Below are 23,607 nucleotides of genomic sequence, written 5' to 3'. Positions count from 1 at the left end.
ATGTGCCCTGGGGCCTCACCTGCATGCTCCTTGTCCATTGTGTGGTCTTGTCTTTGCTGGGGGACAGGTGCCCCGAGGCTGGCGAGGACCTCCTCAACATGTATCGGAGGGGTTGGATGGCATGATCGCCCCTGTGTGACTAGCTGGTCCCTCCAAACTGCAGCAGCATGCTGACGGGTATGGCGGATGAGGTCAGTGCACCGATGATGGACGTGCTCATAACGGATGGGCTCGTTCCACAGGGCGATCCTCTCCTTCAGATCATGGGCTGTATGGCCAAACAGGGTGTGGTAGTGCTGCACCAGGTATTTTATTATGACTTAATTTTCCTGGGGGAAATAAACTGGCAAACACTCTCCAGACATGGTGCCTGAAAGGCATAAAGAGGAAAAAAGGTCTGAGGACCTCATGCTGCAAGGATATAATAGTTGTTAATTGACATCTCTGTCTCCCCCCCACCATATCTGTAACAATAATCTGAACACACAACTCAATGGGTATGTTTACAGGAAACCTACTGTTGGGAAATATATCATATTGTATGACAAATTGTGCAATGTGTTTCTAGTCATGTTCCATGCTGAAACACTATCATTGGCGGCCTGTTGCTAACAATGTCACCTGCATGCCATTGTAAGGGCCACTATGGTTCCGTATATGCATGTGTTCTGTTTGCTATGTGACTGCTCCAAATCTGATGTTTTGTGTTAATGGGGGATATCTATGCATGTTGTTAAATGTAATCCTGGATTGTATGGACTATTACTACCCACATATGTTCTATAACTGTGACACAATAGCATGTTTGGGAAGCCTGTTCCCAACAGAAACACCTCTCCCACTTCATCTGGCCATGTTACCAGGCCACAGCACATCTGGGTGGTATCACCTCAGGGGTGCTCGTCCCCCCCCCCCCCGGGAGCACACACAAAGAGGATCCTGTCACCTGAAGTCAGGTCCAGGGTCTGCTGCATAGGGAGCACCACAGGGATATGCTACACCACCTTGAGGCCCTCGGTAGACAATTACAGGGTCCACATGCTCCTCCTGCTCAGCCCCCAACTCAGGTACTTTCACGGCCGTGAAGGTGCAGTTGTGACTGCCCATGGGTGGGGACCTTGGTCCCACTGTTTCAATTTGGGGGCTCATGGGCTTCCACTTTCCAAACGCCACTCCCCATCCAAGGTGTTTACCCACCACATGTGTCATATACCGCCCCTGTATGCTGTCTTGCCTGTCTTCCAACCCAACTTACCTCCCGAAATATAACTACTATCCTTCCCCAACATACCAATCTCACACAAGCAAGGCAATGTGTTCCCAACAAAACTGTCCATTTTGCACCCGCTTACTACTGTACATATATGTGCGTATAGATATATGTGATGTTTTCTCACACATATCGTGCAGCACTGTCATTCAACAGTAGGGGAAATGTATTTATATATATATATATATATATATATATATATATATATATATATATAGATATATATGTGTGTGTGTGTGTGTGTGTGTGTGTGTGTGTGTGTGGCTGGGTGTGTGTATATATATTTAGACATACACGTATATATATATATATATATATATATATATGTGTGTGTGTGTGTATATATATTTTTTTATTTTTATATATATATATGTGTGTGTGTGTGTGTGTGTGTGTGTGTGTGTGTGTGTGTGTGTGTGTGTGTGTGTGTGTGTCTGTATATCTGTAGACATACATGTATATATATATATATATATATATATATATATATATATATATATATATATATATATAGAGTGCATTCAAACATCAGGTTCATACTCTCTAACTCTCCTTCCTCCCCAGCTGCACTGTTCTGCCTTGCTACAAAAGAGACGGGTGTCACATGTGGAGACAACCTAACATTAGGCGAGGTATATACAGGACCGGAGTACAAGTAAGCCTATTACAAACCTATGATGTTTGTGCATGATACATTTCCCGTCAACATGACTGTCCTGCAAGTGGTGGGGTCTGAAACTCATATGTCTATCATAACGTCATTACTTCTACCACCAGCTATTTGCCACACTAATACACATGTTTTGAGGTACAGAACACACACTATGATGGCTTACATATTGTCATTCAGTGCTGATATGCACAGTTGACAGGTATGGCCCACTGCCCACAGGGCCAGATGCTACGTCCATAGCAGTTGTTCATCAGGACATCATTACAACAAGTCTTGATGGCACATATAATTCTTTCCACATCATCTATCCCATTATTACAGACCAAGTACTACATTCAATTACATGCATATATGTTTCACATACCTTTGTTTTGGTTTGGTTTGTAGTTTTAATTTTCTTTCTCTCTCTCTCTCTCTCTCTCTCTCTCTCTCTCAACTACAGGGATTAAGCTGCTTTGAATAGGTTGCAGCATGGTTTTGTAGATGATGCTCATGATCAGGTGATGGCCTCTGCACCAATCACTGTTCAACACTTGTTAATTTCATGCAGCCAGCTGTGTAGTACTTCCATTTACCACTGTCATGGCAACCCACTACTATAAATTACTACATCATGTGGATGTTGTCCCTTTACCTTTCCTGTATGGAAGACATTCTTCCTATGTGTGGGCAGGAGTGTTACAGACAGCAGGTAGCAACACCTCTTACAACAGGACTTGCAGTCACAGGCCAACTACATACTTGTATAAGTTTCTAGACCTACGGACAGTGCGAGTATTGTATACCGCTAGTTTTACAGGGTTTGTGTGTACATGCTAGTTTTGCATGGAATGTAGTCTGTCTGCATAATTCTCAACTGTGGGCCTGTCCACATGATGGCCAGAGGATTGGCTATGTTTTGTCTGTTCACCTCACAGGTCTTGTCTCTGATATATCAGTGGCATTCTCTCTGTTGAGTGCTATCAGTACACTGCTACATCCATTTGTGTTTTTGACTTCATATTCCTGAGTAAGGGTATATTACAACCAGTCCTGTAACACCAGCAACTTTCACAGTGTATAACAGCAATATTGCAAATATGTCCCTGTGTTCCAGCCTGTCATCCACCAATATACTAGGCTTTGTCCATATGTCATGCAGTAAGAGGTTGTTAAGTAGTGGCCTATCATTATTTAGTGTTGGCATTCCTGCTATTATTCCAGTGATCTTATGGACTCCCACACATATTGTGGGGTAGGGTCCATATATATGAGGGCTACAGCTGGACAAAATGTGTCTCTCCTTGTTTAGTCCAGAGGTCAGTTTACGTAACACTGTTATATGCCCTTGTAATTAATTCTGTGAGGGAGGGGTATGCACTATTTTTAACCTAGGCTGTTACAACATGTGAGGGATATCAGTAGTAAGACACATGAAGGTATATGGCTGTACATTTCCATACATTTCACTATGGGAACAGTGGTGGGCTAGTGCTTACCTTCTTACAGACAGTTCTGTTTGTCAGTGTGATAGTGATGTTTTAAGTTAAGCATTGTTATGTAACAGATACATTTTCATTGTGGCAACTTAATTCTTTTCCCCTAGGGGTTGAGTACAGAGTGTAATTGGAGGCTACTGAACTACATCCGTAATTAATTAGTGTTGATTGATTCTTATCTTCCAGGCAATTGTTTCTTTACTGTTGTACTACTTGAAGGCCTTGGCCTGGACAGCAACGTATGTTATGCTTTCAGATTACTGTAGCAAATGTTTTGTTTGAGAGTTGCATTACTCTGTTATTATGTATTTCAAACACCTAACTGCTATATGAAATGGCATATACAACTGAAATAGTACACAAACAAACATTTATATGCATGCATACTTGTGTGTGATGTCATATCCTTTGACTTGTGGGTATATGTTTCATGCAATAATTGTCTTTTGTATGAAAGAATCAAACACTGGCCATTTTAAAAGGTGGCAACTGTAGGAATATTGGCTGTTTGGTATGCTGTGCACCCTCTAAATATATATCTTCTTATACATATCTATGACTAGTAATATATGTATATGTGTATGTATGTGTATACACATATATATATATATATGTGTGTGTGTGTGTGTGTGTGTGTGTGTGTATGTATCATTGGAATGCTTACTGCTTCCACATTGTACATTCCCTATGGTACACAGACTGTTCTGCACGATGTGTTATTGATATCATCCTAACATTGTACAGCTGAGATGGATTATGTTAACTTGTTGTGGCTATGTTGTGTAGGGTCCTAGGTATGAGACTTGCAAGTGTTGGTTATTGTGCTGCATGGCAGATCTGTTCACCTATGGAAGAGGGTATGATATCAATAATTACTAGAGGTATTTATTTTGGACCGCTTCACCCCCATTAACAGTGCCTTTGGTCATATATTTAGTTTTTGTGTTTTTTTATATCTATCTACCTATAGATATATATATATATATATATATATATATATATATATATATATATATATATATATGTATATATGTATATACATATATTATATATATCTTTATATATATATATATATATATATATATATATATATATATATATACATATATATATATATATATACAGACACATACATACATGCATCTACATATATAAATACATTTCCCCTACTACTTGAATGATTGTACTGGAAGATATGTTTGAGAAAACATCAGATTTATTCACAATACATTTCCCCTACTATTGAATGACTGTGCTGGATGATACGTTTGAGAAAACATCAGATTTATTCACATCTGAAATGGCTTAGTTGTATTTCACTTTGGCTATAGTGTGCAGGGTCCTGAGTTTGAGACTTGCAAGGGCTGCTTATTTTGTTGCTGGGCAGAACAGGGACTGTTGGAGACAGAGTGATTAACACACTTTAAAGCAGTTGTAAGTGGGTTTCTGCAGGTTTGCGCAGAGCTAAGCGATGCTTACGTGAGCTTAGCTTAGCTTACAACCGCTTATGGCTGCTTACAGATGCTTAAACCCACGCTAATTTCAAATAAAGAAAAGAAAAAAGGGAGATAGGAAAGTGGTGTGCAGGACGGGTGTAGGAAAGTGCCATAGCTCTGCATTTCTTTGACAGCAACAGCTGCTTTCAATGTGGGTAATTTAGAATTTGGAGCCTCACAACCTACAGGGAGGTGTGTGGAGATTCTACAATATGGATGATTGGTAGGGTTAGATTGTGTGATAGGTATATGTCTCTGGGTGAATTGCAGAGCTATGTATGGGACACGATTTTTTTGTGGGACAGATGCCCTTTTATTTATTTTTTTAAGGTGAGAGTGGGATGCTAATGAAGGATTATTGGTAAGTGTGGTGAGGGAGGTTTGGTAGGAGGGGTTGCATTTGCAGACAAACAAGACAGACAAGACACAGACAGGGGTGGTATATGACACATTGGGGGTAAACACCTTGACAGGGAGGGTGGTTGGAAATCCGAGGCTCATGAGCCCCCCAGATGGTAGTAGTGGCACTGATGTCCCCACCCAATGGCAGTCACCACTACTCTGCTTCTCTAGCTGTGACAGCCTGCCCTCCACCTGGCATAGGCGGTCATCCAGCTGCATCTGAAGGACACTGTGCACCATGACACAGACCTCATGCCGGGTGACATCCTCACCACACCCACTTGCAGGGGGGGCAAGGCCCATCACCTGCAACGGTTCCATCCGAGGGTGGTGCAGGACCAGCAGATGAGGGAGGTCTGGGTTGGGTCCCAGATGTACTGGGACCTGGTGCCTCGGCCAGGTGTGGTGGGAGAGGCAGATCCACTGGGATCTGCCTTCCCATATGTGCTATGGTGTGAAAATTAACAATGAATATTGGTTAGTCATACACAACACATTACATTAGTCAAAATAGCATGTATGGATATTCCCATTTACCCAAAATAGTGTAATTATAACAGTGCCATAGCAAACAGATCCCATGCATATATGGAATGGCATTCAGGGTTGCAACAGCCTGCCAGTTAGTGGTATGTCAGGCAGGAAATAAAATGCTTATTCAACAGGGAATATTAGTATGCACACAGTTTAAACAATGATAAACCAAATGGAACAATGGTCCCAACAATAGAGATTTATTTAGGAACATACCCATGTTGGATTCAGTGTGATGGTTGGATCAGTTGACTGGTTGGGAGAGGGAACAGATTCAAATGACAACTGCTATCAAGTATATTCATCAGTACACAATGGATGCCCCAACATTGCACTCGGAAATGAACACCTTCACCAAAGCCAGACATTTTGGTCCTGCTGTGAGCAATCCCAAATGGTTATGACTGTATTCCCGCCTGTGTGGTTTAAATAGGCAGTTTTCCCACACTTTCTCTTGATTGGCCAATTTTAATATGCTGAACTAGCCTTAGCTCCACACAAATCCGCATAGCAATCCTTACACCAGCTAAGCAGAGCTGAAAGCAGGTAAGCAATACTTAAACTAGCAAAGCATTGCTTAAATCTATTTTTTCATTAAATTTATAAATTATTTTTTACATTTATATTTTACATATTCCCACCCCTACTGTGCTATACCTGAGCCATATGATTGACATCTATCATTCAAATTCCTTAAAAGTGTATTAAATAATTTGGCAGAGGGGATATTTGAACATGTTCTACATGCTATACCATGGCAGTACCACTACACTGCAGCAGCCTGATGATGTTTTCTATCATAGTAGCACTTGTCTGTCATTTTCAGGATTTCAGCCAGGCTAAGCATAGCAGCGCGTAGCACAAACAAGCTGCACACCGCTTAAACATCGCATTTATTTGATAAAAAAAATACATTTTTATAATTTCTATTTCTTTCCTCTTGCCCTACTGATTCCATGCATGTAGGGAAGAGTGCATACATTTGGGGATGTGGACTTGAAGGCTGTTTCCTTCTAGGTGTTTATATATTTTTTTCTTTTCAGTGTCCGCGGACACTGAAATGTTGCTATTTACATTTCACTGTCTGCGGACACTCGTTTACTATATAATATTAGAATCAGGCTCTAATATTATATAGACTGACACTCATCTGTGTCAGAAAGTGCCGTACAGCACTTTCTGAGCAAAGGGGGAATGCTACATGTGCAGCCATTGCGAACACACGTCCGCAGCACTCGGTCCTGGTTCATGTCCATTTAGATTAGATAGCAGCATGCCTTCATGCATATGCAAGGCGAGCTGCTATCCTAAACGGACATGAACCACTCCATGCAAGAATAGCCTTATTTTTGCATGGAGCTTCGTGAATCCTGGCCACTGACCCATGGCAGATGTTCTGGAAAAGTTGAAGGCCTTCAACATCTGCCATATCACAACTATTATTTTCTAAAAACGTAAAGACCGACCATCCCTTAAGGTTATACCACTGTTTCAGCAAAATGGCTTCTGAATGCCAACAACTTTTTACTTTTTATGTCTTTATGGGCACATTCAGGCCATGTAGCTGAAACACTGGTTATGTCCTTAAGGGGTCATCTGCATATATCCCATGGGCCTCCACTACAAGAAGTTTAAGATATTGTACAGTGAAAAATCTACCTTATGTATACATACATACATACTTCAAGCATGATACATACAAATACTTCAAGCATGGGCATTAATGCTCTTCTAGCTTGCCAATACACCAAAATTCGTGTTCCCATAATAAGTGTCCAGGCTGTTCTTAAAAATATCTAAACTAGTACTTGCTTTAATGTAATTTGGTAGATTGTTCCATGCATCGGCTACTCTGTAAGAGAACTAGTCTAAAGCTACTCTGTCTCTAAACTCTGAAACTCCCTACCTGCCCACTTATCATCCAACAACTCTACCACTCAATTTAAGAAACTCCTTAAAATTCACTTTAGGAACAACAGGCTATGCTCCTGTCTCACCCCTGGATAATAATCTAGAATACTGCTAATCTCACAGCTTGTCTTGTAACTACTGAGATTGACTCTATGTATGCTTCTCATATTTTGGAACATTATATGTACGGTTTTAATTGTTGTACTCATGAATCACTTCGAATGTATACTAAATACTGTCCTTTAGTTCACAGTGTTAGCCTGCCTAAATATATGTCACATGTAATGCCTGTAAGTGTTTAATGTATTTGCTGGAGCTTTTCTCCCCAGGCCTCCGCTGAAAATGGACCCATATTCAGTCGGGCTCTCCCGGTTAACAAATGTAAAATAAACTAAATAAATAAATAAATAAATAGTACACTTCCTATTCCTATAGAATCTTCTATATAGGTTGTCTGATGATTCTCTAGTACTTTCTGATAACCCCAAACATTCTCAGAGGTAGTTGTCTCTAAATGCCTGATATACCTGAATAAGATCTCTTCTTAGATATCTGTAAGAGATTGTACAAGTTCAGATATTTTAGTCTGTCATAATAGCTTCAATTTTCGCATCCATGGATGCCCTTGGTATATTTCTGTTGCATTATTTCCAGTTTACTCATGCTTGTCTTCTTATAGGGTTTCTGTATTATTATTCCATACTCCAGTTTGGGTCTAATATAACTAACAAACAATGATTTCATCATTTTTGATTCCCTAGACTTTATACATTTTTATACAACCTACAGTTCTATAACTATCATTAACAAATTAGTAAATATGATTAGAAAAACTCATAGCTGGATCTACCCATATACCCAGGTCCATAAATGAGTCTACAGTTTCAATCACTGTGTGCTGTATTAAATATTCACATTTCAGTTTATGTCTCCCAAATCTCATATGCTTAGTTTTGATGTATTTATCAGCATATTATTCACCTGTGCCCAAATGGTCAATTTAGTCAAGTTATTTTCAGACATGCCTTATCTGTAATATATGTAATCAGTTTAGTCATCTGCATATAGACTGTAGAATTAGGTCTGAGAGATACAATCTAAACATGTAAGAGGCTAGGACAGAACCTTGTGGGACACCCTGACTATAACTAAGGATTTCACCTGTCCAGTTGCTGTATGATACCTGCCATGTCCTATTTATAAGCCATGCAACTATCCATCTTATCAAGAGTAATACCTAGTTGTACTAATTTATTGATCAGTGTTTTGTGTATGACCTTGTCAAATGTTGAAGTTAAATTTATATTAATTACATCACAGCGCAATTCTTCAGTCATAGCTGTTATTGCATTGTTATAGAACATCATGTTACAGGTGGTAATACACCCATTTTCAACATATGCATGCTGATATATTGTTTCAATTCCCAACCTATCCAGTTCTGACAACAACTTATCCAATATTACCTTCTCCATTATTTTTCCACAACATGAAAGTAGACTTAATGGTCTATATGACTCTGGGTTTGTCCTACTCCCTTTTCCCATTAAAAACAGGTTTAATAAGTGCATGTCTCCAATCTTGAGGAATCTCCCCATATTTATATGACCTAGTGAATAATAGATATAATGGTACCATAAGTTCTTGCTGAAGTGTTCTCAGGTCATTGTTACTAATTCTGTCTCATCCCTGTGCTTTGTTTGGATCCAGTTTGCACAGTCTTTTTTCAATATAATCTAATTTGGAACCTATATTTGGGGTGACCCAGATGTCACCAGGACAACTTATCGCCCCTTTTGTGGAGCCAAACTGTTTTGTATAAGATCTTGTAACTATAACATGTTGTGTCTGAGAATAAATTTTAGAATCTGCACACAGTGTATCAGTTTGTGTGTCTTTACTCCTGCCATATCTTATGCATCTATGAAAAGGTTTCCTATTATGTTCAATATCTTTATATACATTTTCTTCAACATTTTCTTGATCTTGTCTCACACTATGCTTAATATGTTTGCCCAGTTTATTTCAGTTTTCAAAGTTGTAGTTCAACCTCTCTTCCATTTCTTATATTTTTTGTCTCTCACTTTAATCAGATATCTTGTTCTTATGGAAATATATCCCACTGGCATTGTATACCTAGATCCTGATGTTAAACATTTTTTTTGATTTTTTTCATGCAAACAATTTCTCTTTCAAAAGTTTCCACATTCCATCTACAGTTGTTGCAATGAACACCTCACTCCAGTTAATTTTACGCAGTGACTGTTATGCTTCCATATAATCTGTAATTAACCTTCTGTGCACTGGTTTATATTTCAGTTTGGCAGAATTATCTAGCAACAAATTAACCTTTATAACCCCATGATCACTGCACATCAACAGCGGTAAAATTTGACTTGAAGTAACAATAATATCTTTAGGAACACAAACAATGTCTAGTATGTTCTATCCTCTGGTAGGTTTTTTTACAATCTGAAGCAATTGCTGTTCCTGGATATACGTTTTGAATAACTTCCTTACTAACGTTGTTGAATCAATATTATTCTAGACTTTCTCTGATAAATTTAAGTCCCCAGCTAATATTATTCTTCCCTCCTGTATTTCATGCAAGAAATGTACCAATTCCTGTAGGTCATCTGGACTTGACTTTGGTGGTCTATATGCTCCAATTGTTATATGTTCCAGAGTTCTTTATTGTCACAGTTACACAGTCTATAGTATTGGTGTTTTCACTGAACATGCAATAATCACAGGTCTCATAACTATCTTTAATCTTTATCATAACATCTCCACCTGATTTTTTGTTAGAATGTCTGTTACAGTAAAAACATTTATAAACATTTATACCCTGACACAACCGGTTTCCAGTCATTATCCTTTAACCATGTTTCACAATCAACAACATCAATCTTCTGGGAACGTAACACATTTTCCAATAAAAAAAAACTTTATTATTAATGCTCCTAGCATTAGCAACCATCAGAGATGCATCAAATGTTGCTATCTGTGAACTGTTACATTTCTGACCAGGCAAAAATCCTGTCTAGTATTTGTCAAACACTGCAAAATATCTGCTGCAAAAATTATCTTCTCTGATTTTGACAAATGCATACCATCCTGTCTGAACATGTGTGCCTAAAACTAGGATTGGATGCTCTACACATTTCCATTATTTAAAACAGAACATTTCTTCTATGTAGGCATTTACCCAGAAAATCATTTAATTCACAGTGACCTGACTATCCTTTCTATAGGTGATTTGTGAAAAATATGTCCTAACACCAGTACAAGCTATACTATCTAACAGGGCTGTCTCTTCCATACTAACAGTCAGAGACATGCCTCTCAACCATACCGAATTCCTCAGTATTTACCATTTTTGGGGTCAAAATTATGGGGTGGCATGAATTTCCGAGTGGCCCCTTTAATTTCCGAATTTCCCAGGTTGTTGTTCAAATTTTGCTGATGTCATCATGTGCAGGGGCACAAGCGATGACATCAGCATCATGAGCAGAGCACCAGCCTGTTGGACTTCGGCTTAGGGCTGGAGGGGGTGTGTGTCTGTTTATTTTATGTACAGTACAGCAACAAGCAATGTGGTTTGTAATGTTGCCGTTACTTATTAGAAGTGCAGTGCTTCCTTCCCCAATGCAAGTAAGTTAATAAATCCAAAAACTGGGTTGATTACTTCCAACTGTGACATTTTTCTGAAGCAAGTAAGTTAAGTTTAATAATGTTGCCGCCATTGCAGTATTAGAAGTGTAAGGAGCTACTGCCGTGCTGATATGTGTAAAGATGTTTTAGAGCTGCAGTTGCTGCTGATGCTGAATCCATGCCATATTAGTATCCGGTAACTGGTTTATTTTACAGCTGTGTGTAGCCTATATGGTGATTTCCATAGCAAATCACGCATTTTGCTGAGTACAGCAAAGTTCAAAACCCTTTAAACAAGTTAAGGCTGTCAGGACTGCTAGACTGGCAGACTTTGGTAGCATGACTTCTGAAATGTAGCTTCTCTTATACTCCATCTTCGACAAAAAAAAAAATTGCTATAACAAGGAAGTTCAAGAAAATCGGTGATGGCCTGGGCGTTTGTAATACTGTATTATGAGACAGTTACTCTTTCACCTGTCCTTAATTTTGCCTCAACTTTATGCACATTATTTGCTTTGTCCAGGTTTTTTGTGCTAATACATTGAGATCTATGGTGAGAAGTGAGAACTGAATTATGTATTCCTCCATTATTGGCTTTGTCCATGTTTTTTGTGCTAAGAGAGCTAAGTTGAGAGCTATGCTGAGACGTGAGAACTGAATTCACTAAATGATAGCCATTTAACTTTCAGTCTTCATATCTTTCAGGAAACTGCTGATTTGGCATAGTAGTATGTTTTGCTGACTGTAGTGCACATGATCCTGTGGCCAAGACTTGGCAGTGAAATGCATGGTGGCAAGACAACATTTTATTCTAGCAACTTTCCAAATTTATACAAGCAATGTTTAAAATGTTTCCCTGGTCTTTGGCCTTTTGCCTCCCCGTCCAAAAAAAAAAATTGAAAATAAGTGCAAGAAGCTGTGCAAGATGCCTATGGCTTACACTACTGTCATTCTATTTTTATTTATATATGCATATGTGTATATATATATATATATATATATATATATATATATATATATATATATATATAGTAGGTGTGGAAGTAGACTTTTATGATGGAAATGTTCATGTATTTTGTTTTACTGCCTACTGGAAAAATGTTCAAACAATAAATTAATATGAGCTCTGTCTAACAAGTGTGCTGTATTATATAAGGATTATAATTTAATAAAGTCAGCAAGGTGTATCAAAAAACACATGTATGTTTCTTGTTTTGTGTGCAAGGAGCCAAGGATTTGAAAACAGTCCAAAGGCAATCTTTATCCACCACTGGCCAGATGTATTTTCTTTGGATATGATGTGGGTTTCAATGCTGTTTAAGTTTAAAGGGCAGAGAAGTTTTAATGGCAAGTCTATTTTCATTGTGAGACAGTATTGTTTTGTTTAGCAGATGTCTATTAGTGTTTGTGCATTGTGCTATAAAATGTAAAAATAAAATCCAAATAATCATTGTAGAAGTAAAGCAGTATGCACACATTGGTGTTTACGGTAAATGGGGAGAAACAGCCAGGTAATGGGACATTGGAATGGCTGCAGGGGGACTCTGGTACCATATTTTGGTTGTTTGTTCTTCAGTTTTGCATTTGAAAGTTGATATCCCACAATTCCACTGCAGTGGGTGGGGTTACATGTTAATCAGCATACAGATTTGTACCTATTTTTCATGGGTCTTGTCCATATTTCTGATGTTTCCAGGTTGACAGGTATGGTCAGAGAATCCTTGCAGATGACATCACTTGTACCAACATGAATAAAAATGGATCTGTACTTCCTTACATTAAGGCATTCCAAGGCTTGTCTCATATCTTCTATTTTTGCTCCTGACAAGCATAACACTATTTGATGTTCATTATTTTCTATGAAAATATAAGTATCAGTTCCTCTAATAATTGAATCTCCAATTACAAGAATATCTTTGCTGACCAGCTCTGAAGAATCATTAGCTTTTAATACTGTAATATCTGCTCTATCAGTTGCTATGAAGGACAGAGCTTCATCACCATTAGTCTTGTTAATCCTACGGTTTTCATTGTGTATTAAATTCTCATCCAGCTGGTACTGCAAATCTACCACTTGAACATGTAGTCAACATTTGTCTTGCTCTTCTTTTTTCTTACAGTAATGTTCTTCAATCCTTCCACATTAAATTTTGATTTCTTCCTTTTCACCTGCCATTTGTCTCTTTTTCTACCTTCTCTTTTGAAAAAAAAGGTGCATTTTTTCTGTAGACTGAAGGTTTTCTGATAGAAAAACGTTAGCATTCCCTGTAACCTATGTGTTACATAACAAAGCAGTGTCTTTTTTAGCATGTATTCTCTTTACAAACATTAATGTTTCTTTTTTTCCCTTATTTGTTGTAAACTTCTTCCTTTCTTTCTTTTTTTGTTTCCTTCTAAACAAACCAAATCCTCAGATTGCTGAATACTTTCATCTAAAATTCTAAAGTTGTCAGGGGCATCATTTTGTTTGATAGGGGTTGAATGATCTTTCTAGACAATAGATGTATCATTTCCTAAATGTGTTCTATTTGTTCTTTGCCTAACAGTATTAATCTCACTAGTCCAGTCATTAATATATGAAGCAGTTCTCCAAGCCATGCCAATTGCACAAGTGCAAGCATCAAGTCTAGATTTACTTCTAACAATGGTAAGCAAATTATCTAACTTTTGGCACGAGAAACACAGATCACCAGAGTAAATATGCATAGCATTTACTATACTGTACAAGATATTTGTGCATTAGCAAATTATTAATTGCATATTCATTTGAGGAATCCATATTCAGCTTCAAACAAATAAAATATTGTAAAAGAAAAGAATAATAAAAATCAGTAACCACACAATTCAAAGAGAACTTAAATTTACTTTTATGATAAAAATATGACACAAGCAATGTAGAACTAAATAATAAAGTAAGTACAGTAAAGTTGTTCTGACCAAGAAAGTTCTGCAAGCCAGACAAAAGCTGTAATTCCTTCACTATCGTTAGCAGTAGTGCTTTTTTTAACAGTAAAGATCAATAAATCACAAACCAAGGTAAGATTGCTTAGATACCTTGATTATGTCTTTCCTTGCAGCTTTTACAGAGTTGTTTGTCTGTGTAACCTTTTTAACCTTTTTTTAAACAGTGTTTTTTAAGGACAAACATCATCATGAACACATGTATACAGACATTTATAGGTGCGTGAGTGTGTGTGTGTGTGTGTGTGTGTGTGTGTGTGTGTGCACACGCGCGCATGTGTATGTGTGTGTGTGTGTGTGTGTGTGTGTGTGTGTGTGTGTGTGTGTGTGTGTGTGTGCGTGTGTGTGTGTGTGTGTGTTTGTGTGTGGGGGGTAAGTATCACAATCTATCATGTAATCAAACTAATAAGCCATACTATGCTGTGTTAATATCCATTTTCTCTATTTTACTCTTAACCCTGTGATAATATTCCTTTACAGAAGCTTATTTAGTTATTCCACAATGAGCTAAACATTTACTTGTATGATTAAACAGTTGCCAAGACTTTCTGTGTCACTGCAAAATGCTGGCTCTGCACTTTCAATTTCACTTTCCAATTTTCTAATTCATTATTTCATTCATTTGTTTTAAATTAATTTAAACCTCCCAATGTTGTTAGGAAGATACAATCCATGCTTTCTTAAACAATGGCCTCTCTGAGGTTCTTGGGTAAGTACTATGCTAGCTGCCCTTGTGGGCCATTTTACGCCTAGCCAATATGCCTTTCAAGGGTGAGAATCAAGGTATGCTCCTTGTGTCTGTGAAGTAAACATCTTAACCATTATGCCAACTCTCAACCCCCTCCCTGTTCAACTGGACTAATAAGTGTTTTCACAAAGATAACAGACAAGTACCTTGTATCCGACTTCTGGCAATGCTGATTTGTCCCAATTGGAAGGCACACTCTTCATCTGAGTGGATCCTCTGCAAAATAAGTAAATAAATAAATCAGTAACTACATACTACGTTGGAAGGGGGTGCCGCATGTCTTGTGTATTCAAATGAGACAATGAGGCTGGGTATGCATTCAAGTCATTTATTATACATACACACATCAGGAGCTATAACTTGTACATATAATTTATATTTCATATGCTTACTGACTGGCTTGTTCCTTCTAATACACACAAGTGCATCTCTATTCAAGCTTATTCACTCTGGCTGACTATACAAAATGTCACTGCTCTCACACGTGCTCAGTAACTTATATACACGTGCTGTCTAGCTACAGTGGTTGACTACATTCAATATACTCACTGATCTACAGGGGGCATATTTTTTTTACCTTGCTATACAGTGCTGTAGTGAACTCACACTTTAAAGATTCAGTCAGTAATAATAACAGAAATAGCTGTGCTAATAGTAGTAGAAAATAATAATAATAAGCTGATTCAACCAAAATGTTTCCAGCAATATTGTCAAAAACTGTGCACAATCCTTTCCTTTTTCAGAGAATAATGTGTCAAAATGATACTTAATTGTTTAGTTTTCAATTTTGTTTTTAATTCTTAACAAGGTAAGCAGACTGGTCATTCTCATGCTTCTGGTCATTCATTTATGACCAAAGTCACAACGTCAAGCAAGTGTGTGTGTGTGTGTGTGTGTGTGTGTGTGTGTGTGTGTGTGTGTGTGTGTGTGTGTGTGTGCATGTGTGTGTGTGTGCGTGTGTGTGTGTGTGTGTGCATGTGTGTGCGTGTGTGCGCCCGCGCGCGCGTGTGTGTGTGTGCGTGTGTGCGCATGTGTGCGAGTGTGTGCGTGTGTGTGCATGTGTGTGTGTGCATGTATGTGTGTGCGTACGTGTATGTGCATATGTGCACATGCTATCAGAGGGAGGGAGAGAGAATGTCATTGTTCATCAATGCACAAAACCATACAAACATACTTGATTACAGATATTTAAATGAAAACACAAATTACTGAAATGCCAAAATATCACATCAAGCCAGACTGTAAAAGCCAGTATCTCCATTTATTTATTTTTTTCATTTTCCTTGAGTGAACAGTCTATCAACGTTTCTCAACTTGCTTGAAGGACTGTGCTAATATACTTTCATAGGTAAGTACTAGACTAACTGCCATTGCCACCCATTTTAAACGTAGGCAATTTCCCTTTTAGTGCTTGAATTACCATCCGATGGTCAATAATTATATATTACCCCTAGTGAAAATAAGTGGGGTCATACCATAGATAACTTGAGGGTCCCATGCATGGGATAAAATATTTAGGAGCTGACTGTGTCCATTAGTAATATGGGGCAGACATTGGATACATTTTATCTTACCCATCCAAAGATCCAAGTTGTGCTTAAATATTGACAGGGAAGGGGTTTGATTTACATGGATGGAAAGTCTGTTCTAGAGCACTGGTATCCTCTGCGAGATATACCTGTCCCTCCAAACCATTCTTTTGATGTTGCAGAAGAGGTACAGATCCCTAGACTGAGTATTTCTTAATGCCATTTGACTTGCTGATGTGTAGTAGCTCCAGCAACATTGCACTGGAGGATGCCTTGTATGCCAGATACAGGTTACCTCCTAGAAGTCTGTAGGATACTGAATACAGTGACAGGGCTTTGAGTCGGCCCATGTAGGACATATTATTTAGGCCTTGTATACTTTCAGTAAGGTATCTTTGTGGCGTTCCAGTAGCTGCATGCCAAACGGAGCATTATACTCAATGATTGGCTTAATGAGGGCTAAATCAGTATCAGTCATTTCTACCTTTTTAGCAAGCATTTTGTTTTATAACACTTAAATATCCTTCCTCAAATCTCTAGGTAAGTACTGTGAATCAGCCAAAAGAATAGTTGTGTAAAATCTTACCATAACCATAGATGTTCTTCTCTTCCATATTGCAGTATTCCAAACACTTGAGTTTTCCTCTCTTGCTACCCAAACGTCTGGCCAGTATACAAAAGTTTCTAGTCACTGCAGGGTATGTGGGATGCCTGACATTAGCTAAGGGAATGTGGGCCATAAAAGTGACATCTACACGTACCAGACCTCAGAACTTAGCACCACAGTTAGACACCAAGTCCTAGGAAAACTGTATAAGTCCAGTGTCATCCAAGAAGGAACAGTTTAAGGGAAGAAGAGGGGAAGGAGGGAGGAAAGGAATACTGCAACATGGAAGAGGAGGACATCTATGGTTATGGTAAGATTTCACAACTATTCTATGTCCTTCTATTCTCATGCTGCTGTATTCCAAACACTTGGGTGAGGGCCAAAGCTCACTGGGAAGAAGAGGGTGGTGGCTTGGAACTATTTTCTATAAATCAATGAAGGATTGCCTTGGCAAACCCAGCCCTGGATATGGAAATGTGGTCCAATTTGTAATGTTTGGTAAAGGTGTGGATAGAAGTCCATGTAGTTGCCTCTAAAATGGTGGCAGTGTCCAATCATTTAAAGAAAGCTCCAGATGAATCCATAGCCCTAGTGGAGTGTGCTTTCATTTTGGACACCAAAGATTTCCCATGGTCTGCATAGCAAAAGGAAATTGCTCTGGAAATCCTGGCAGGAAATGTCAGCTTTGTCACTGCTTTCCCCAGGGCTCTGGGGTGAAAGGAGGCAAACAGCCAGTCTAATTTTCTGATAGATTTGGTCTTGTCTAGGTAAAACCTAAGCTGTCTATGCACATCAAGCAAATGTAAGACTCTCACTGTCACTCTGAGGATGGGCAAAGAAAGTGGGAAGGTAGCTTGGTTTAAAGATAGCTCATTGACCACCTTGGGCATGAAGGAAGAGTTGGTCCTAATGGTTACCCTGTCTTTGTGGAAGATGAGGAAAGGGGGAATGACCATGAGGACCTTGATACTCTTCTAGCTGTTGTCAAAACTACTAGGAGTACTGTTTTCCAAGTGCAGTGTTTTAAAGAGTCCTTAGAAGCTGGTTCAAGGGGGGGGGGGTCACTGTGAGCTTGTCCAAAACATAATTCAGGTCCCAGGGGGTAGAATGTTTTTCCTGGGGGGCCTGAGATGCAGCACTCCCTTTAGGAATAACTTTACAGGCAACTGAGAAGCCAAAGGAGGGTCTAGAGGCAGACAAGCTGAAATAGCAGCAAGGTGGGCTTTAACCGAGGAGTACGCCAACCCTGGCTGCAACAGTTCACACAGGTATGACAGAACCAAAGGGACATCACCTTGGAAAGGGTCCAACTGTCTTTGTAGGCATCATATGGAGAATAATTTCCACTTAGACATATAAGATCTCCTAGTATTGGGTTTCCTGGCCTCCTGCAAAACTGTGTGCACATCCTCTATGTAGAGGTGGCTGTAAGGGATCATAATTCTATCACCCAGAGGGTCAGGTTCAGAGACTGTAGGTGGGGTGGATCAGAGATCCTTTGTCCTGTGTGAGAAGGTCCACTCTGTGAGGTAACATGTGGTGATTGCCCCTGGCTAAGTACAGAAGGAGGGGAACCACCGCTGTCTTGGCCAAAAGGGAGTCAACAACAAGATTTTTGGTTTGCCCTGCTGGATTTTCAGTAGGATTTTCTGAAGTAGTGGGAAGGGGGGGAAGGCATACAGAAACATCACCTTCCAAGAGATTGAAAAGGCATCCATTGCCCTTGCCAGAGGACTGGGCAGCCTGGTGCAAAAGGATGGAAGCTGTCTGTTCATAGGGGAGGCAAATAGATCTATCTGAGGTGTACCCCATTTGTAGACTATGTCCAAGAATACATCCCTGTGGAGCATCCATTCTTGGGACTGTGACATGGACCTGCTTAATGTGTCTGTCTGAGTATTCTGCTCTGAAGGGATATACACAGCTTGTAGCATGTCTCCCAGTTTTGTGGCAAGCTCCCACACTTGGAGAGCTAGTCTGCATAGCAAGCATGATTTTGTTGCCCCCTGCTTGTTCACATACCACAGAACTGTACTGTTGTCTGTGAACAATTTTAATGGTTTGTCCTAAAAGGGCTAGGACATATTTGGACACATGGGTTTGATAATTTATTGCCCCAAATGCCAAAGTAAATGAGGTGTAGATCTTCTTCCTGAGGTACTCCATGGCCTTGCTGTCTTTGCTTGTGGGGAGAAGTGAGGAAGATGGTAGGAGTTTAGATTCCTTATCAACTGACACTGATACAGTGCCAGGGTCCAATGCAGGGCACTAAACAAGGAACTTGGCTCCCTCAGGGACTTTACAGAATTTGTCAGGCCTTCAAGGTACAGAAGGCTGAGAACCAGGATTAATTTATGCTGCATTAAATGCATCCAGAAATGCTGGTAGCACTGGCAGTATAGTTGAAGGGGAAGGGGAGCCCATCTGAAGAGTTCATAATATCTTTTCTGAACTTCTGCCATCTTAGAAGAGTCCCATTTGAAATGTTCCCACATTTCTAAAATGGTCTGTCCAAACGGGAGATCCTCACCTGGGGAATCTGTTTGTGCATATTCTTCCTCAGGGGAGGCATAGCCAAGGGGAGATAGTGATTGGGAGACATATGACAGGGAATCCCCTGACGAAGAGTCAGAGGATTCCTCAGCTTTGCCTTGGAAAGTATCTAAAGCCTGAGGCCTAGGATCATCACAGGAGGAGCCACTGGGGAGGCTAAGGGTGTAGCAGGCCTTAGAACCATAAAGGCATTAAAAAGGCTTTGAGAAAAAGCCTACCAATCTGGTTGCCTCTCTACTGGGGAAAAAACATGTTTTATTTTCTCTTTTCTCTTAAGAGAAGGCCTAGCCGGCATCTGAGCCAGGGTTGGCCTGGAATCAGTAACCTGTGAAGTAGTGGAGGGATCTGTCTGGGCAGCTGGTGCAAGCCAAGGTTCTCCCTCACCATTGGAAGCTGACATCTGTGCTACCTCTGAGAACGTGCCTTCCACTCTGGGTTTTGCTGCTTCCACAATGGTACCCACTGCACCTGTATCAGCAGTGACCAATCATTCCTCCAGGCTGAAGTCAGCTACAGGAGGGACATCGGGTGGAGGAGGTGCAACTATGGATTCAGGCCTAGCAACTTTGACCTTCTTCTTAGGTGGATTGACGGGCTGACTAGACAGTCCCTCCATACCTAAAGCTAAGTGCTTAAGGCATTGATTCTCAAGATAAATGTTCAACACATGCAGATGGTTGCATAGGGTTTTTGGAACAAAAGCCTGGCAGACAGAGCAGGATTTATGGTCATGAAGAGGCCCTAAACAAAAAAGGCAAAGCTCAGGGGCATCTTTATGGAGGATCTGACGACCGCACCTACACCTTCCCTTCCTGGATGACATGAACATACATAGGCATGCACTGAACCAAAAGATCAAAACGTCCATAATAGGATACTTAACTTAGAAATTTTGATCCGACGGCTGATACAGCAGGAACAGCTGATGTTCAACTGGCAGCAGAGAAGTTCTGAGGTCTGGTACATGCAGACATCACTTTTATGACCCACATTTCCTTAGCCAATATCAGGCATCCCAAGTACCTTGCAGTAACTAAAAGCTTTTGTATACTGGCCAGACGTTCTGTTAGCAAGAAAGGAAAACCCAAGTGTTTGGAATACTGCTACATGAGAATAGAAGGACATTTCTCATTACTCTAACCCCATATTATCAAACAAATTAATTAAATCATTGTGCAGTTGCCTGACTTCTACTGCACAATTCAGGAATTGTGAAATTCCAAGTCCTTTTGGTCTTCTAATAAAAAAAAAAAAAATAACTGAAAAAAAGATTGTCCGATATACTACTTCTATATCTGAATTGTCCATAACTCCTTTAAGCTTGGAAAATTTGTCCATCTCTTTCCACTGCATGCATGCTGAACAACATGGATCCACACTGGCAAAAATAAATAGTAAATTATCAGCCCGGAAATCAAATTCTGTCAAGAATACAAATATAAATTAAGAACAATGCACCATAACATGCAAGGACTTTATTACTGGTAAGCGCTTTAGTAAACTATTAACAGGACATCATCAGACTAAAAAATACACACCATATCCTGTGTTTAAATAAACCAACAGTGACATCACTTTAAAATCAACCATTTACAAAATTAAAATCAAATGTAAAATCATTCATTGTTTGTTTATATATATATATATATATATATATATATATATATATATATGTGTGTGTGTGTGTGTGTGTGTATATATACACACACACACACACACACACACACACACACACACACACACACACACACACACACACACACGCACATACACACACACACACATATTTATACGCACAGACACACACAGTTGGTTTATTCGCCTGCACAGACGATTCCCATCTGATTGTAGTTGTGAGACTGTAGAGTCAGTATAAGTAAGTGGGCGTGAAGCACAGAAGCCCCCAACATAAATGCATGTGTTTCTTTCTTTCTTTTTTTTTTTTTTTGTTTTTTGTTTTTTGTAGTGTGAGGGAGGTTTTTATGAAGTTTTTGGTGATACAGATGTCGAAGATTATTGTAATCAAACAAGAGTGATACCTCATACAGATATATTACACACACACACACACACACACACACACACACACACACACACACACACACACACACACACACACACACAAGTAACTGAATGGAAATGTTTACACATAAGACAATTCAGCAACATAAAACACATTTCATCAAGAGGTAATCAAAACAGTACCATCAGTTAGGTAACACTGAAAAAAAATAATGTAACACAAAATATTATAGACCTAGAAGACCAACGGCAAGATAAATCTTGATGTAAATTAAATAGTGAAATATTTTCAAAAGTTAGCACAAATATGGCCACAACATGCTCTAAAAACTTGTTAACTTGTAGAAAAAAGCACAGAGGCTAGTTAATATACTAAGACAATGACCAACGCTTCCTTAGGTACTTATCTACACCTTTGTTGCAACAGAAGAAAGGAACCAACTTAGGCCTACTTAGGTGCCTGCATCATGCATAATCAACACAAAACTTAAGAAAACCTACATTCTGCTGTTTCCTGATTTCTTAACTATTAAAGTGTCAAAGTAAGATCATTCGGTTCCTGTTGTCAATTTTTTAATTCATTGGCTAGGCTGTAGACTGCAACTTTATTTGTGGCTTGCTGGACTCTGAGAAGAGAAAGAATGTGAGATGTAAGTACTTTCACCATTGTGCAACAATGAAGTTAGTATACCTTAGTTATGTTGAGCTGGGGGCTTGAGAGCTTTTCTTTCCCCCAATACCCATTTTGAGCTTGGACTCTCCCAAGATTTTAGAACTTTTACTTTTGTGTAACTGAGTGTCAAATGTTAGTTAATTTTATTCATTAATAGTCAGAGAAAAGATTTACACCTTCAAGTTCTTCAAAAACTGCAAATTTTTCTGTCAGAATTTCAACTGCTTGGTTAAGAGAGGAGAGACTTCAACATGAGTCACTCAAGAAATGGTACTCGGGATTCCTGTGTTAAAAAGACATCCAGTCAACACTATCTAATATGCAGGATAAATTATTTAAAACAGACAAACTGTATACCAAATTTGAATGTTTCAAACTAGAGACCAGAAAGAAGATGGCTCATTTAGAAATTCTTATGAAACAATAAAGTACACAAATCAGCAGTACGGAAGAAACTTTAAATGCTCATGAAGGAAGAATAACTGAAGGTGAGTGTCAAAGTAAACTGCTTTTAAAACAAAATAATTGGCTCATAGAAAAACTTGATGATTTAGAAAACACACTGAGATGAAATAACATTAGAATTTATGATATACCTAAAAAGTATGAGGAAGACAATATAATAAACTTCTTAAGTACCTGGCTACATAAATATTAAATCTACCTGAAACTTTATCTTTTGGGATTGAAAGGGTACAATCCTGACAGCACTTTCTAAGAAGAAAAAGTCACCACCATGTTCAATTATAGTTAAGGTCATGTTTAGCTTAGAAAAAGATCAAATATTAAAGACAGCATGGTCCAGCCCACCTATTAAAATAGGTGAACATGTCAGATTTGACAATGGATGGTGGGTAGTGGGTGAGTGCTGCCACTGAGATAGTGAGGAATTCAAACATCTACTTTACCTACAGGTATATAGGCTTTATGTAACAGTACTAAGTTCATCAGTCCAACTGCCTCAGTGCCATTTTGAATAGTTTACTAAAGCTCTTCCTACCTGGGAGATGGAAAATAAGGATCCACGAGATTATGAAGAATGGTCCTCGGAAAACCTGCTCTAGATACTGAAAAGGAATCCAGTCTGTAGTACTTA

General features: G+C 39.0%; 1 protein-coding gene across 1 annotated transcript in view; it reads right to left on the bottom strand.

The window, feature by feature from the left end:
* Nucleotides 1-23,607, bottom strand: part of LOC122815567 (protein mono-ADP-ribosyltransferase PARP12-like) — a 991,743-nt gene that overhangs the window by 309,738 nt on the left and 658,398 nt on the right. Inside the window, exon 11 of the mRNA XM_044088173.1 lies at nt 15,274-15,341. Coding sequence (XP_043944108.1) covers nt 15,274-15,341 — 68 coding nt within the window. The remainder of the gene's footprint in view (nt 1-15,273; nt 15,342-23,607) is intronic.

The sequence above is a fragment of the Protopterus annectens genome, chromosome 11.part0 (assembly GCF_019279795.1).
Source record: "Protopterus annectens isolate FY-2018-M chromosome 11.part0, PAN1.0, whole genome shotgun sequence".
Taxonomy (NCBI): domain Eukaryota; kingdom Metazoa; phylum Chordata; order Ceratodontiformes; family Protopteridae; genus Protopterus; species Protopterus annectens.
Note: the sequence above shows the minus strand (reverse complement) of the source record. Positions and strands in the feature narration are given on the sequence as shown.